This window comes from Polyergus mexicanus, unplaced genomic scaffold (assembly GCF_030449975.1).
Source record: "Polyergus mexicanus isolate NDT 795.1 unplaced genomic scaffold, iyPolMexi1.0 SCAF_17, whole genome shotgun sequence".
In the NCBI taxonomy this organism is placed as follows: domain Eukaryota; kingdom Metazoa; phylum Arthropoda; class Insecta; order Hymenoptera; family Formicidae; genus Polyergus; species Polyergus mexicanus.
The window spans coordinates 2750405-2769196 of NW_027223337.1; the positions used below are offsets into that span (position 1 = coordinate 2750405).

The window sequence follows — 18792 nt, forward strand, 5'->3', positions numbered from 1 at the left end:
TACTTTCATTAATTTGTAAAACATAAATATTTTATATAGTTAAATATGATATATAGTTTAAAAAAATATTTTATGCGAATTTTCGGTCGAAATAATGTGATAAAAACTTGACGTATATAATATAACTTTAAAATAAATGCATTAATGCGCCAAGGCACGTCAAGTTTTTATCACTTTATTTCGACCGAAAATTCGCATAAAATATTTTTTAAAACTATATATCATATTTAACTATATAAAATATTTATGTTTTACAAATTAATGAAAGTATAACTCATTTTAAAATCAATTATAAATTGATAGAACATTATATATATATATATATATATATATATATATATATATATATATATATATACATAGTATATAACTCTAAAACAAATGCATTAATGCGCCAAGGCACGTCAAGTTTTTATCACTTTATTTCGACCGAAAATTCGCATAAAATATTTTATATATATATATATATATTTCTCGAGTGCAGATAGAATCTATTAAACGAGTAGGGAAGTTTCTTTTGCGAGTTTCGCAATAATTAATTTTAAAAAGTCGGTCAATTCATCCGAGTATAAGCGCCCTGCAATATACTGCGACGATTTTTTCCTTTTATCGCGGCCGAATGATAAGCGCGCTCGCCGTTTCGATCTCTCTGTCGCGCAGATGGATATTGCGCCGACGAACGGGAGCTAGTTTGCCGAACAAAAGATACAAAAACTTTGTTGTCAAGAAAAAATAATCCAGAGGATAACGCGCCGGATAGGAACGAGATGTTAAGAATTCCGCGCGTGCCGTGACAGAAATCTGGATATAACACGGAAATCGAAAGTTGGGCGTCAGATACGGTCTCTCATATATCAATTCGCAAATCGCAACAAGATTATTCCGAACACGAGATATATCGAAATCCACGGGCTGGCTAGCTCGTTTAACGGTAGAGAGACAGAGCGAATGTTGGATTAACGCATTTATTTAGCAAGAGACGACAGACACTGGAGCGTCAAACACAAACTGAAAGTAAAGATGTTAAATGGAACAAAGAAAATAATAAATTTATTATAATAACGGAGCCGAGGCTCCCCAAGAGTAATAATGATAATGATGATTGCGCAGTTATGCGGCTGCGGTAAAGATGCAAGCGCGAGACAGGATGTTAGCCACGGGCCGCGAAATCCTGAAAGATTTACGCCGATATCGGCCCGTTATATCGGCCGCACTACTCTCTCGACATTAAATACGACTCGCACCGCGGAGATGACAATTAATACGTCACAACTTCAATTCGGGCGATAGCCCGTTCTGAATCTCGATATCAGCCACTTAAAGACGACTGTATCGCCTACTATTATTACTTAACTATTATTACACAACTTATTACTAACATGCAGTTTGCGAAATACACACATTCTTTATTTCCGGGCAAACGTGAAACGCATACACGACGTTCAACGCACACTCATGCAATCCGTGCGATAATCGCGAGAAAAACTCTTACAGAATGCGCACACAATTTCTAGACGCGGCGATTAACAAACAAAGAAAAAAGGAAGCACTTTACGCGACCGACACTCACATGCGGACGATAGATATACCATATCGAATAGATATACCCAATCGAAACTTATGCTATCGACATGCGAGAATCGACGCATACACAATATACGGAATCCGAATCTTCAGAGAGACGCTATATGGTTAATCAAACACGGTGTCAATATCTCGATCCGCAGAAACCGTTACCACATGAGCATGATGCGACAATTACACCAAAGAACGGGACATAGCCCGCGAAAATACGGATTCACGACGATGACAACAGAACGATACAACCCCGGACGCGATCGCGCGTGGCTACGATGACAAAGAATAATCTCACCGGCACGCTACATCTTAAGCGGAGTTGCAAAGGATATCAACAACGTCCTCTTGTCTCTGGCCTCTCTTCCTACGATCGCCGAGGTCCTTTCCGCTCGCTCACGCCGTCACAATCACTCTCGTAATCATTCGGTCTCACTCTCTAATCCTGTCTCGCACGCAGGTCCGCACCAGTCTGACTCCGGGATTCTTGCGATCTAAAATCGAAATCGTGTGGCCAGCTGGGACTGCGCACACGGGGTGCGTATTATCGCGATCAATTATGCGCTACACACACTGTGATCGGCGAGCAGCGCGTTCATGATCGTATCGGAGATGCGTGCGCTCCGGTATCGCTAATTTGATGGAGTCCAAGTAGAACATCATGACCGGAAGTATTATTGTGACCCTCGCTGCTGTCTTTTCCTGTGAGCTGCGCGGTAGCGTAATGCACTACTTCCAAGAGGAACGACTCTGCACGGTCCTTGCGCGAGGATTCATTCGCTGTCCCGTGCGCCGCGCACTACGCGCGGGGAGTGATGCACTTGGACACAGTATAATTGGACACAGTGCAAATGGACACGTTACAAATGGACACGAGATTTTGCACACGGTTCAATTGGACACAGTGCATTTGGACACAGTAATTTTGGATACAGTAGCTTTTGGACACATAAGAAAATACGCATCGTTTACTTGGACACCGCTCAATTGGACACTGTTCATTTGGACACCGTTCGTTCGGACACAGAAAGATGCGCACCGTTCATTTGGACACCGTTCGTTTGGACACCGTTCGTTTGGACACCAAAATTTGATTTAAATTATATGACGTAATCCACACCAAATTTTTGTTTTAAATAAGAAATAGGTTTGGGTTAGGTTATATCTTCCGGAAGTGGAGCCCCCCCGCAGGGGGGGGCGGAACCCACTGTATCCATGCATGACATCCAAATATGCGAAAGGCTAAACAAAGTGCTAAAAGCAATGTAAAATTAATGACATCAGTATCAGAGATATATAAGTATGAATATATTTTATTTTGACAGATATTATAACCTTCAAATGTATCTCCTTTTCACGATTTCATATTTTACATAGATTTACCAGTATAAAGTGTTATAAGAATACTGATTATATTTTCCCAAAATGATTTTTATTTCTCTCCATCTGTTACATATTCAAACAAACAGTGCGCATGTTTCTGTGTACAAATGAACGGTGTCCAAACGAACGGTGGGCAAATGAACGGTGTCCAAACGAACGGTGTCCAAATGAACAGTGTCCAATTGAGCGGTGTCCAAGTAAACGATGCGTATTTTCTTATGTGTCCAAAAGCTACTGTATCCAAAATTACTGTGTCCAATTGAACCGTGTGCACAATCTCGTGTCCATTTGTAACGTGTCCATTTGCACCGTGTCCAATTGTACTGTGTCCAAGTGAAGGCCACTCCTACGCGCGCAGGTTCTGATCATGTCTTGCCATTGATTGTTTTGACTGCCGAAATGCTGGCTCATTTCTCCTCGAAGGTCGCTTAAGATTGTTGATAGCTGTTTTTTGTTGTCGCAAATCGATCTCCCTCTGTGTCCTCCGATGAAACTCTCAAAATAAATATTTATACGGAAAGAAATAACAATGGAAATTAATATAATGACTAAAGTCTCAATTAATAACGCTCCTCTGGAGATTGCGGTATGGTTTTCGCTGTTTTTTTTTTACTGGCGCGGTTCTTCAGCCCGTACTTTGCAATCGGAGAGATCCGCCGAACGCGCGCGAGACGACAACGTCACATCCCCAAAAGAAATCGTACCGGCATCGATCACCCTCAGTAGACTATTTCAATTTTCCGGATCTCAATTCGGGCGTCGAGAGCGATCAAAGCCTCCAGAGCAAACGCCAAAACATAGAATGGAAATAACACTTGAGACGACAAATGACTAATGCGGCTAATGCGGCAATTCAAAGATTCAATTGGATGGAGATCTTCGTCTCTCTGTAATCGAGACACCGAAATATGACGTCGCAACCCCCGTTAGCTAGCATTCGCAGACGCCTTACGGGGAAAAACGAGACGCAAAGAGAATCTTTTGCCAACATACAAAAACATAATTTTTATTGTTTCACTCTAACTATACAAGAAGAAAAGTAGTATCGGTCCCGATTCTTCTATTTTTTAAACAATTTTAGACAATTTTTAAAACTTAAAAAAAACTATCTAATGAAACAGCGATTGTAATTCGACTTCAAGGAGAAAAAAGGAAAAAAAACAACATATGATTATTATACGGAACGAAAAAAAGGAATGAAACGAAATCACAAAAAAACTTTCGCCCTAGACCTTTAAAAAAAAGAAAATTGTTGTATTGCATTAAAAAAAATGACGAGAGAAAAGAAAAAAAAGACGCAAATAGTCCTTTCGGAAGTCGATCGGTGATATGATGACCTAGAGGCAAGATCGGGCGCGTCCGCGCGGGACCTTAGGCGGCGTGGTAGACCGAGATCCTGGTGGTCAGATCCTGGGTGGTATGAGCTCTGAGTTCACCATTCGTCTCGGCAGTCCGGATACTCTTTCACCGTCTTGCCGCACCGGTAGCAAAACTGACAGCGCGGTTCAGAGCACTCGCTGTACCGGTGCCCGTGGCTCCCACAGTTCCAGCACCCCGTTGGGGGAAGGAACCAAGACAGGGAGGCCGGGGATCTGTCGGGTGCGTTGGTCGTCCTCGTCATCCCCGAAGTGCGGCAGGGATATTCTTCCTCTAAGCCCGTCTGAATAGCCTGCTCATCCGTCATTGGCGCCACTTGCACGCATTCCTCATAACGATCGAGATTTGGACGGCCCGGTGTTCTCGGGCGTCACGGGCCAGACGGATTCGGCCCGGATTAACAACAAAACGGAATAGAGAGAAGGCAATATAGGGTTTCAAATCCTTAACGTGCATTTTACCGATTGCTCTATTCTCCTGGTCCGCAATCTCATATACGAGTGACAGTAATCGTAAACGGTCCGTGGTATTTAGCGGCTAATTTCGCATGGCATGCGCTGCAGACAATAAAATATGCAGTCACTTTAGTACTTGATCGCCGATAACAAACCGTCTATTGCATCTACGCAAATTATAGTATTTCGATTGTCTCTGATAAGCTGCCTGAAGATTTTCTACACTCAATCTCGCAAAGCTTGAATTCGCTCCATTCGCTCCTCTCATTTCGCAGTGACAGCTTCCTCAATCTCGATCTCAGACTCCGGTCCCTCTCGCCTAGAGTTTACCAACGGCGGTTCCCTATCAAAATTTAAAAAGGCTGGAGTAACCTGCAATGACGTGTGATACGCAGTATTATACGCGAATCAAAATTCCGACAATTGTGGATCCCAATCTTGGTGATCTTGTTCGAGAAACGCCGTAATCATCATTTTTAGCATGTGGTTTATTTACTCTACGGGATTCGCTTGGGGATGGTATGACGTTACTGTTACATGCGCCGTGTTCTTCCGCGCAAGCCTTTAGTTCGCGGCTAATAAATTCAGTCACGTCATCTATCAATAATACGCGCGATGTTCCCCATAGATCAAAAATAAAGTCGCCAATAGCCTCTCTGATCTTTTCATCATTAGCCTTTCAGAGCGGGCAACATTCGACCCAGTTGGTAAATAGATTTTGCATAACAAGAAGATACGCGAATCCACTCCGAGTGGCGGGAAAAGGACTCATAATATCTGCGGCGATCGTCCATGGCATGTCGACTGCCCCCATCAGACCAGCGGGAACATCCTGCTCGACTTTAGTTTGTTGGCAAGTATCGCAGGCGGATATAATTTACGATTTATCTCAACATACGCGGTCAATAATATTGCCTAGCGACACATTGATATGTTTTCTCAGTATCCAGGTGACCTGTCTGCAGTGTATCGTGGCTTGCTCTAATGACTTCGAAATGCACATCTTTCGGAAGCATGAGCTTCCGTTATTCATATCGTCATATCGTCCACCACTTGCGAAATGACTGCACAAATATAACTGGTCGTTCTCAATTTTCCATCCCGAATATTTGCGCGGCTCGGTTTCGACATTTCGCACGCGTGTGTCGTACCATTCATTCCCGTAATCGCTGCAGCGCATAACTCCTCGGCAGGCTCATGAAGATGATGGCAAATTCTCGATAACGCGTCGGAAAGATAATATAGCGCTCCTTTACGGTGTTCGACCTCGTAATCATATTCTAACAATTCTAGAGCCCATCTCGATAACCGACCTGTAGGGTTTTTCAAATTATGCAACCAACGTAGGCTGTTATGGTCGGTGATTACTTTAAAACGATAGCCCTCTAAATATAGCCTGAATTCAAGATACTCCTGTTCCATTGTCGAGTATTTCTTTTCCGCCTCCGATAAAGCACGAAATGCGATAACGTGCTCGACGCCTTCCGATTCCTGAGTTAATACGACGCCTAATCTGACCGAACTCACATTCGTTTGGAATACGAATAATATTTCAAACTTCGGGCACGATAACATAAGTGAGGCGATGCACGATTTTCATATCAGAGTCCGTATCACGATAACGATATCATCCAAATAACCGAAGGCATGCGGCTCCATTTTTGATCCAATTAGACAGTCAAGTAAGCGTTGAAATGTCGAGGATGCTCCGGTGAGACCATATGGCATTCTCATGAAATAAAATAAGCCCTTTTCTAGTACCATAAACGCTGTTAATTCGCAACTATTTCGTTCCAGCGGAATTTGGAAGTAGGCTTGACTAAGATCGATAGTCTAAATGTATTGCGCAGCATGTAATTTATCGAGGATCGCGTCTCGATACGCTTTTTCGATATGCTATTCAACTTGCGAAAAGGATACGAACCATTTGGCTTTTTAATCATCACGATCGGGATTGACTACTTGCTTTTCAAAGGCTCAATAATTCTTTCTTCTGATATTTTATCTACTTTCGCATAAATTGCTCCCTGAATTTTTTGCGATACCGGGTAGTAACGCTGTTTAATACATGTGTGTCCTCCTACATCTATCCGATGTTCCGTTAAATTTGTCACTCCGGGCTTACTCGGATCTCTAACGATTTCTGACTCGAGAAAGCTATTTAGTCGGCGCTCTTTCGTGAACAATATTTCTGCTAAACAAATAGGCGAATTTATTCGCGAAATCGTAATTCGCGTTCGTATATGGATGTTTACGACCTTTGGCGAAGGTGGCCTTGAAACGGCGGTACGCGATCGGTTCGTTAATAGTGGGGTTTTTTCTGGTTTCGCGGCTGTCACTTTCTTTCCCTTGCTCCTACTTCCGATGCATTTACGCGAAACGACAGGTTTGCGGATCACGTATCGAACTCGTATTCGATAGTCGGATTTTCCGAAAAATACCATTTCTTTATCGCGAAATTTACGTCAATTCCAAATAGCGACAGATCATCCATTCCGATTATACATGGTAACATCAACGTTGATAATGCATACACTCTTAATTATTTAATTCGATGACGGAGCGTAAATGGGATTTCGATCTCATTCTTTATTCGTGTAATTTGACTCGTAGCGTTTCTGCCGTCAGAACTTTTAAATCGTAACCGCAATTCCTTCACCAATTCGCAGACGGTCCGAAAAACGTACGACTAAATCCTGAGTTCAACAACGCGAGTATTTCTTTTTCTGATGTTCCGACACGTAAAAACAATAATGAGTTATCACGACAAACCGTTACTCTAAAAGCTCCGAGTCAAGACTCGAATCATTTGACGACGTAGCTGTGACGCCAAAAATTATACCAAAAAATTAGGCATAAGCCGTACGCAAAAATACGACTTCAGGGCGACGTCGACAGAATGATACAATCCCGCGCGCAATCACGCATGGTTAATCTCACAGAGGATAAGCTCATCGGCACAATACTCCTCGGGGCAGCCAAGCAGGTCGACAGCGTTCTTCCGCCAAGGTTCTCCCTCTCTGCGGTCGCCTTCCTGTTTGGTACGGCTGCAACGATCGCTCTCGCTTTTAGTTTTGGTGGCTTTCAAAACGCTCTATATCGCATGAACGCCCGCACCAGTCTGACCCAGGATCTTCACGATCCGAATCGATACCGTGGGACCAGCTCCGCATCTTTTTTTGCGTATCTGCGGCTGCAGCATTCCTACAGTGCCTCCAATGGGGACGGCTCCGCATGGTCCTGAATTCTTGCGCGAGGATCTATTCGTCGTACCGCATCACACGCGCAGGTCCTAATCGCGTCGTACCAAAGGATTTGCTGTTAGTTGTTTTGATGACTGGCTCCTTTCCTCTTGAAGGTCGTCCGAGATCTCCGATAATTGTTTCTTGATGTTACTTTTTGGTTTCCCGATTTCTCCGCCGATGAGACTCTCAAAATGCGTATTCATACGAAAAGAAATAATACACAAAGTAAATTAAAGGAAAGAATCGCAATTAATAACGCCTCTCTGGAGGATTACGGTACGATTCTCGCAATTTTTTGTCTGGCGCGACCGTTCAGCTCGCGCTTTACGATCGGAGAGGGATCCGGCAGACGCGCGCGAGACGGCAACGTCACAGTACTTAGCATTTGTTATTTATCTATTTTAAAAAGATTGAATTATAGAATGTTTTAGAGTTCTTATTATAGATATTTTATTTATCTTTTATAACATAATAGATTACATTTTCAGTTAAAATACTGTGGTCGAAAATCCATGGCAGCGCCAGCTGTAGGAGATGGACAAATACATCAACAAGAAGCAAATGAAGTTATTATTAAACCATTTACAATAAAATAATAATAAAATATATATAATATTACAACCTCTGTACACTGCCCAATTTTTCTTTCCATTTTCCTAATGAGGTAAATGTAGGAGTGGAGATACTCATACGGTGAATGTCCCCACTTTTACATTCCTCTCGCTAGAGGACGGAACAAATCATTGTCAGGCAGTGTACAATACTTTAATAACACATTCTATAGATAAAATTGAGCCAAATTCTAATGCGAAAATATTGAGACCACAATAGTTTTGAGTTATAAGTGATTAAAGTTTGCCAATCATATTGCGTAGAATTCATGCACTCAGGCCTATAATTATACTTACATCTTTACCGATCTATCATTTATTATTAATTTCCACAAAATAATATTGATTTTTATTTTACAGCTGATTTTATTTTATCGTTTTCTATATATATATAAACACTATATACATATGTATCTGTAGGCATTACAGCGGTCAGCTAATATTAACAAGCTATGACTCTCTGTTATACGTAAAATATATAATTTATTAAATAATAATTTAAATGAGAAACTTATTACATGTAAATAATTATTGAACTTAATATTTAAAGGATAAGTAATATTTAAAATATAAAACGAAATGGGGAAAAGGCTAAGGAAGCAGCACAGAAAATCAAGTGCAAATTTAGTTTATTAAGATATAAAATCGAGCGAACGTTTCGATCCATTTTTGGATCCTCTTCAGCGCAAAAAAATATATAAAAAGATATACACCCGTTACAATTGTTTACAAATCAATTAATGCAATTAACGCTATAAAGTTGTGCGGTACAAATGCAGAGCATGTCGAAGTCACGTTTAAAATTAAACTATACATGTCATCTGTAGGCTGTGTTCTTCAATGTTCGTAGTAAAGAAGTAAATACGGCAGCATAAAGCCTCCGTCAGTAAAGACAACCATTTCTTTAACGTGGCAGAGAACATGCATATCTGAATAATTACAAAATTATTAGAGACCGAACCTACAAAGAACAATTAAAGAACTCACAAAGAGATGGATTCTTATTCCTCATTGTCACCAGATATTAAAACAAATTAAAACGTAAATCACATGCTCAATATATACGAGTGCGAACGGTAATGATAGATTTAAAGAGCAAAACGAAAACACATGAATATAATGTCTGTGATGTGTCTAGAGTATTGTATATAAATATAGGAACCGAAGGTCATAATTTCGGGAGCATGTCTATCGTATTGACATACGCCTCATGCAGGCAATCCGTATCAGTTTGTAGATTTAAACTATTATTTTGTCTTTTTATAAAAACCATTTCAGATATCAAACGTTTATTATAATACGGTTCACTATCCAATATTTTAACATCGTTCCACTTAAACTCATGATCAAATTGTAATCTATGTGTTTGATAAAGTACCAGAGGAATCTCTGGTTTCGGGGGGTGTCGGGTAGAACGCTTAGAGTCCACGCACACGTACGTTGGTCCGAGCCGCACCTCGCGAATATTCACACTTACACTCAATTCGATGATTGACTGCCGGTTGATAATGTCCTTACATTCACTGAGATTCTTGAGAACACCGTGAGATTGATTTCTAGATCCGATCCGAATAGCAAACCAAATTCCGAGAGCTTTGTCGATTTTTCCAAAGACAGCGTGCGCTATGAAAGACCGTTACTCGAGGAATGATCGAGGATCACCGGAAGGGTCGATATCGACGCAGGAGCGCGGAAAAGGTCCTGAGAGCTTGATTATGATTGGCTGATAGCATGGCGCGATGCTGATTGGATTGATAAGACCGGCATCGGGATTGGGTTGAGGTCGCGTACAAGAGAGAAAAGGAAGAGAGAAAGAACCCTAAAGAGAAGGACTAGAGTGAGTGAGATGATGTTGAGGAGATTGCGCAAAAGTCGCGATATTTTCTGAACACTGTGGTCAGTAATAACAGAACTTTCTTTCACAACATCCTTTGTACCAAAAAAGAGGTACTATTATAGGCATGGTCGACAGGGCTTTTTTGCTCTCCCATCCTAGTTGTCATCAAAGAAATTTAAATTTTATCATTAACATTTTATTGGACAATAACTACCCATTAGATTTTATATTTATGACCCTTCGAGATAGACTCAAGTATTTATTTAGTAATTACAATAAACATAGTCATAATTTCTCTGATAGGAAGGATGACACTAGTGAGAGAAAAAAATTTTTTACAATTCCATATGTCCCATCAATCTCTGAGCGATTCAGGAGTATAGAATAGAATAGAATAGAATATGCTTTATTGGTCCCCGAAGAGTTTCAAGGCGCTTTTAAGGAGCGTACCCGAACCTTTACAAAACTCCAACTTCTTTCTACTTCCTCTCTCTTATACCTCTCACTTCATCCTCTATCTCTCCTTCCTCTCGTCCCGTGTCCATTCCTTCCCGTCTATCCAAATCCTTCTGTTGCTTACCATTACGCTTCTTCCGCATCCTCTTTCCATCTTCGCTTTTTCTACCATCCTCCATCTCATTCTTCTCTCCTCCATCGTTAAGTCCTCGTCCACGCCTATCTTCCACAATCTCCTTATCTCACTCCTTTTCTTCAATATCTCGTCCTTGTCCTCTTCTTTATCCATCTCCACTAATAATACCTTCCCCCCCCCCTCCTCTATTCTTTCCACTACCCCTCTCATTTTTACCGTTCTCCCCAATACCTCTTCCATTACTTCTACCAAAACCTCCCTTTTCTCCTCCGGCTCTTTTCCTTCTACGCCTCTCTACACTACAATTTTTTTCCTTCTTTCTTCTAGTCCTCCTCTTGTCCCTTCTTCCTCTTTTCTTCTCTCTTCTATGTCCTTTCTTCTCCTCCTTGTCCTCTCCCTCTCCTCGTCCTCCTTTCTACTTCTTGTCTCCTTCTTCCCACTTCCAATTCTTTCTCTTTTCTCTTCTCCTGAGCTCTCTTCCGTGCTCTCCTTTATCCCTTTCTTCCTCTCTCTCCCTTCTCCTCCTCTCTCTTCTTTTTTCCTCCCTTCTCCTGACCTGCTTGACCTCTTCTCCCATTTTCCTCTCTCCTCTTCTTCTCTTCCTACCCTACTCCCTCCTTCCTCTTCTCTCTCTCCCGCTTCCTCTTCGCTTTCCTCTTCCCACCAGTATTTCTTTTCCCATCTCTACTCCTGCACCTGCACCTTTCTTCTTCCTTTCTTTCCCTACCTCCCTTTCTTTTTCATTGTCTGATTCTCCTGATTCTTCTCTCCTTTCATCCCTTTTCACCACAATTTCCTCCTTCACTGCTATCTTTGCTCCCTCTAACCTCCTCTTCTCTCCTCTTCCCTGATCTCTCGCCTCCTCTCTCCCTTCTTCTACTTCCTCTTCACTCTCCTCTTCCTGTTCCTTCGATGCCGCTGTTTCCTCCTCCTTTTCCCTCCTTCCTCTCGCTCTTTCTTCTCTTGCACCCTCTATCCCCCTCTTCTCTCCTCTTCCCTGCTCCCTCGCCTCCTCTCTCCCTTCTTCATCTTCCTCTTCACTCTCCTCTTCCCGCTCCTGCCATACCGCTGTTTCCTCCTCCCTTTCTCTCCTTCCTCTCGCTCTCTCTTCTCTCCATAATTTCAGCTCCTTCCTTATTCCCCCTACCTCCACCACCAGCTCCTTCAACCACTTTTCCATGTCCTCTATCTGTTTTTCTTTCCTCCCAATTCCTTTTCCCAACCTTCTTACTTCTCTCCCTTTCTTTCTTTCCTCTCACTCCTCTTTCTTTACTCTCCCTTCCTCCTTTATCTTCTTCCTTCTCTTTCCCTCCTGTCCTCTTCCGTTCTTCTCACACGCTTTCTAATCTTCTATTCCGCCTTTCTCTCCTTTCACTTCCTTCATTTCTTTTCTCACAACGCACTTTATCCTTTCCAACTTTTCCATCCACTACCTTTCTCCTAACCTAGCTTCCACTGCATTGTTTCCATATCAATCTACGACCTGCACGATCCATCTCGGTCCTCTGACGCCCTCTTTTGAGCCTTCTACGCCAACTACTACTCTTCCTTACCCGCTCCATCCTCTTCCTTACCGACTTTCCTTCTACTTTCTGTTACCTTTCCACACTTCCCGCGTGCTTTCCTTTTTCTCGCTCTTCTTCCCTTCTCTCTCTCTCTCCCCCCACAACCTAACCTCCAGACTACTCCACTTTACCTCTTCTCTTTCATCGTTCCTTTACTCTCCAACTCTCCCTTTATTCGTACGTGTGCGCCTCATTCTCCCCTTCTTACTCATCCCCTTTCTAACTCTCTCCTTCTTCTTTGAATCCTCTCTTCCTCACTTTCTTGACGAGTAACGATTACACGTGTTATTCCTTTCCGAGCGATTCAGGAGTATAACTAGGGATTTGGACGTCAGACTTTCGTACGTTAGCCTAATCAAACTACATCGTTTTATCAAAGTATACAGAGATCATGTTCCCAAACCATTATGTAATAATGTGGTTTATAAAATCGAATGTGATAATTGTGATGCATCGTATGTCGGTCAAACGAGCAGGCAATTAAAAACGAGAATCAACGAACATCGTAATCACATTCGACGTAATACTTCTGTTCATTCTGTTATTACTGACCACAGATTACAATTTGATCATGAGTTTAAGTGGAACGATGTTAAAATATTGGATAGTGAACCGTATTATAATAAACGTTTGATATCTGAAATGGTTTTTATAAAAAGACAAAATAATAGTTTAAATCTACAAACTGATACGGATTGCCTGCATGAGGCGTATGTCAATACGATAGACATGCTCCCGAAATTATGACCTTCGGTTCCTATATTTATATACAATACTCTAGACACATCACAGACATTATATTCATGTGTTTTCGTTTTGCTCTTTAAATCTATCATTACCGTTCGCACTCGTATATATTGAGCATGTGATTTACGTTTTAATTTGTGACACGTAACAAGCGATATCTGGTGACAATGAGGAATAAGAATCCATCTCTTTGTGAGTTCTTTAATTGTTCTTTGTAGGTTCGGTCTCTAATAATTTTGTAATTATTCAGATATGCATGTTCTCTGCCATGGCATACGTTAAAGAAATAGTTGTCTTTACTGACGGAGGCTTTATGCTGCCGTATTTACTTCTTTACTACGAACATTGAAGAACACAGCCTACAGATGACATGTATAGTTTAATTTTAAACGTGACTTCGACATGCTCTGCATTTGTACCGCACAACTTTATAGCGTTAATTGCATTAATTGATTTGTAAACAATTGTAACAGGTGTATATCTTTTTATATATTTTTTTGCGCTGAAGAGGATCCAAAAATGGATCGAAACGTTCGCTAGATTTTATATCTTAATAAACTAAATTCGCACTTGATTTTCTGTGCTGGTTCCTTAGCCTTTTCCCCATTTCGTTTTAACATTACCTTTACACATATAATTCTTTTTTAAAATATAAAAGCTGGTCCTAGTCTAAGGGCTGTGGCACACAAATAAACTTAAGCAGTAAAACTTAAGATGTAAGCGAATTGACTAACCATGGTCGAACAGTAAGGCAGCCATATTAAAACGTAAGCAACGCTGAAAATTCCGTATGGATGAAATTCTTAAGTCTTAAGTCTCACTACTTAAGTTTTCTTGTGTGCCACGGCCCTAATTCCTCTGAAGGAAAAGCACGTCAAGGATGAGTTTTTTGGGAGGACGTGACATGGTGAAGAAAGGAGAGAGAAGTTTGCGGTTAATCGCATTCAGTGATGATACATCTGGTACTAAAGCACAAGAAGATATCGTATCTAATAGCATGTTCTAACGTGTTCAAGGTATTCGACGTGATTTAAGCCGCATTTGGTGGCATCATGTCCGAGTGTGTTCAAAATCGCAGACGTGACTTAAGAGGATGCCGGAACGATTGGCGAATTCCGATGGGTGAACGCCCTCATCTAAATGTAACTAAAAGTGTCGGTATATTACCAACGCTTTATACAATAGTTACATTACCGATATCATTATATAGAGTAATGGAGTCAAGCATATGTACATATTTTGGAAACAGCAATAAAATATAAGCTTTTCGCATTGTGGCAAATATGTAGAGACAGAAAATATGTTGAATTTCTACTCTATTTCTGTTCTATTGTCTCGTAAAAGCAAAGATTTTACATAGATATCTGTTTGTGTCGCATATATATTTTGAATACAAATCTATAATATTGCTCTATATTATCTCTTTTTATTTTATCATAATGTGTGTATATATATATATATATATATATATATATATATATATGTGGCGGTTCGAGAAACCACCACAATAACGCGCGAACTACCTGGTAGACGCGCAAACGAATTCTCACGCGCGGAGCACGTGAAACCCGCGCGCGAGCACCGCGCGAGCCACGAAGACTTGCCGTGAGGCGGCCACGAGCGGGAGTCGGCGCCAGCAAGTGAAATCCAGTGAATGGGGTTTATAAGACGGCGTACGGCGAGAAGATTTTGATTCGCGGCTCGCTCTGACTGCGGAAAGGACCTCCTGCCCGATAGTCAGTCCGAGCTTACGAATTCTTTTGGGTATAGCGACAGCCTACGTTGCCTCCTGTATTACCGCAGGACCTGAGCCTTCCTCGACCGCAGCTGCCTCCCACTTCACCCGGGACTAGACGGCAGCCAACCTGTGAGGAAGAAAGGACTCTAGGATCTACAGGCGACCGAGTGTACACGGACTACCGAGAGTGGAGACTACATCGGATAGAGCTGGCGCCGGTGCAATACACCCGACCTCCACGTTTTTTCCTAAGCCAGTGGGACGTCCGGGTACGACGCTACACGTCACCCTCAACGCCGTGGGGCCTGCCGCCACTGCTCTTATCACCGCTGGCAGCCTCGCCGATCCTACATCGAGATTGCGGAACTCAATCGCAGCCGGCCACACGAGTGCACAGGGGTACGCAGTACCAGCCCCTGACGCAGGCTGACAACTCCTCACAATCGGACAGCGATTGAGAAGCCAGCACATGTGACACGGCCACGCAGACGGAGGCAGCTTGCGAGGAACGCAGCTACACGCCACCCGGGATTCCACCAGCGCTTCGGCACGCTCCCGTGCCCGCGCTCTCATACATCTGTTCCCTCCAAATAACCCGAACTGAGCCACGTATCACTTGGCAGGAACGCCCTCAGCGTTAGCCTGTAAACGGCCCTTTTCAGGGCCACCCAAACTTAGTAACTTAAGAACTGTAAATATACTGTAAATATATTTTTATCGTTGACACTTAGAAAAGAAGTCCCGTGATTGACTGCACCTCTGTACGCTCGACCTATCCCTCGCGCCATCTTCCAAAGACGAACACGCCTCTATATACCCACATATATATATATATATATATATATATATATATATATATATATATATGTTACGTCCTGGCGATTCCACGATTCTTTCCTTCCGCGAAGTGTCGGCAATGATCGTCGATTGGCGAGACAAACGAAACGCTCAATAAACAGACCAACGTAAAGGATCGGCGAGAAAACCATGTCTCCTTGAAATAAATAAAAATCAATAGAATCCCTTAGTAGAAATTGCTAATAAAAAAAAATAAAGAAACACCGTCAAGGTAACATAAAATTTTCTAACGAAATACCCAACAAACACAGCTGCATCAATAACAACATAAAAAATTTTCAACAAATATTTAATAAACACAACTGCACCGATAGCAATAAAAATTATCACAGGAAAACTGGACCTTTTTCTAATCTGAATACGTGCAAGAAATCTTCGAATTAATATCGAACTCACCAATGGACGATCACCTCGGGTAAAACGTGAAAAGTAGGAGAAATACCCCGCCTAACGAAGATACTGGCACATTTTTAATTTGCTAAGATCGAAAATTCCCCACTTCTGCGCAAATTCAATTCGTCAAAGTTTTGGAAGATTCCCATTCTTAGAATTAGAATACGCCCCAAAAAGAAGATTATAAAAAGAGAACACGCAAACACATCACGCACTTTTTCCTCCGGTCTTCAACTTCACGCAGTCTTACTCTGTCCTTTTGCATCGTAATTCGCGAGTTAGGCACCAGTGTCCTTACTTAGCATCATCTCCAGGCTAACCACGAATCGAACATCAGGCTGCCGACATGAGACACAGAGCGAAACACCGTACAAATTTGCCACCCCTCCACCTCTGAATTACTATTTAAAAAAGTAAGTTTAATTGAATAATTTTTCTTTTCCTTCTTTTTGTCTTGTTTCTTATTTAAATCAAAACTTTCCGAAGAATGTCTCATTCTTTTAAATCATCAATCCGTTCCGGCGATAAGTCTTAGAAAGTTTTAACTCCTGATCTTAATCTAACACATATGAGAGCGACCAATTTTATACTTCTGACCGTTATTAACATATACACTTATTTACTTATACATATTGATTTTGATTTTATTTCTTTTTATCCTTTAATCAAATACATTTTTATATTGTATTAACCAGCAAGAGCGAATTTCCGTTTAACAATTTTGACGAAAGCCTACTCCCGCGTAATACGACTGACCCCATTGACAACACTCAACGCGAGACTAGACGTACGCGACCGTATATTAGCAGAACTCCAAGTAGAGTATCCCTACGGCGCGAATTTTCGTTACCTTCCTACGAGAGCGATCTATTCGATCCGGAAGAGATTTATAGCCAACAAGAAAATAATATGGCCGAATCGCGAAATCTGCGAGAACACACTCCCGCGAATCCGCCACAAAGCGCGGTAGACGAGGAAATAGAAAAATTGCGACGATCCATTCATCAAATGGGCCAAAATATAGTGGAGGCTGATCACACACCGCCCCACGAGAGAAACCGCGAAGAAAGAGGAGATTATACACAGATCATCCACATTTTAAATGAAATACGCGCGGACATTAATTCATTAAACCGACGAATGACGCGACTAGAACACGCAGACGCACAACATAATTTGGACGCACAACTACCCCGTCATACGGATACTCGCAGGGAAAACGATAACAATGCGTGTAATGCCATAATGTATGGGCGAAACGACTGCGATATCAGAAACCGACGAAGCGTCGCTCCAAATTCCTGCCGTTAGCGGAAGCAAGAAAAATGATCCCCGAGTTCGACGGAACCACGCGACATAAGCTATTAAAATTTCTAAATTCATGCACGTATGCCGTTCAAGACATACATCCCGCGGATGAAGAATCTTTAATCCGAGCAATTTTATATACAAAACTAAAAGGAAAAGCCATGCAGGATTTTGAGACACGAAATATTCGGACGTTCGCCGAATTAAAACAACAACTCGAAACTTGTTACCAGTCTAAACAAAGTACTACGCACTTACAAATCGAGTTCAATTCTTTGAAACAAAAGCCGAATGAAACTGCGCACGCTTTCGGACAACGTGTTGACTTACTAGCGATGAAATTATACGATTCTATGATTGAAGGAGAAGAAGACCCTTCACTATCAAAACGCACGATTCAACACATGATTAAGAAACAAGCGTTAATAAACTTTCAAATCGAATTACGCGACGAATTACAAATACTCGTACGCGCGCAACGATACACAACACTCCAAGAAGCGATAACGGGCGCGAGCGCAGAAGAAAAACTCAGACCGGGAACGACAAGAACAAGTAGTTTTGTTAATAAAAATAAAACTGAACCAAGTTACTCGCGAAATAATCGAGATTCGAGCCCACAATGCTCTAAATGCGGAAAAAACGGACATTACGGACGCGATTGTCGAAGTAGCCGATACGCGCTCCCAAAACTGGAAAAATCCTCGCGGATAAACGCGATAAATAAATACTGCGCACATTGCAAAAAGACAGGACACAGTCGCGATGAATGCTGGAGCCTGAACGGAAAACCGAAAAATAGTACAAATAAACTAAAAGTCGGAAATCAGCAAAAAACGAGCGACAAAAATTTACGCGACCGAAGGAAATCGCGACAACTAAGAAAGAACGCCGATAGCGCAAGTAGCAACAGCGAAGACGAGCAGGAAGAAGCGAGAAAGAGACAACCGCGACCTGCATCTGAGTATCGCGTTACGCATATTAAAGATATGCCACGCGCACAAAAAAAAACCGGACTTATTGCGAATAACATTACCAATGCGACAAGCAAAAAACGGAAAAATACAGATGTTGTACGACTCAGGATCGACTATCTCATTGATAAAAT

General features: G+C 41.7%; 1 protein-coding gene across 6 annotated transcripts in view; it reads left to right on the plus strand.

The window, feature by feature from the left end:
- The window catches only part of LOC138940761 (2-oxoadipate dehydrogenase complex component E1), a 216627-nt gene extending 201945 nt beyond the window's left edge, over nucleotides 1–14682 (plus strand). For 2 of the 6 annotated variants that reach the window (XM_070309949.1, XM_070309950.1), the window contains exon 13: nucleotides 8524–9084. In XM_070309949.1, the coding sequence (XP_070166050.1) occupies nucleotides 8524–8631 (108 nt within the window). In that variant the 3' untranslated portion in view covers nucleotides 8632–9084. Of the gene's footprint in view, nucleotides 1–5465; nucleotides 8413–8523; nucleotides 9085–14403 lie in introns of those variants that run through there. The other 4 variants (XM_070309952.1, XM_070309951.1, XM_070309954.1 and 1 more) reach the window with 4 other exon arrangements.
- Nucleotides 14683–18792: the final 4110 nt, after the last annotated feature.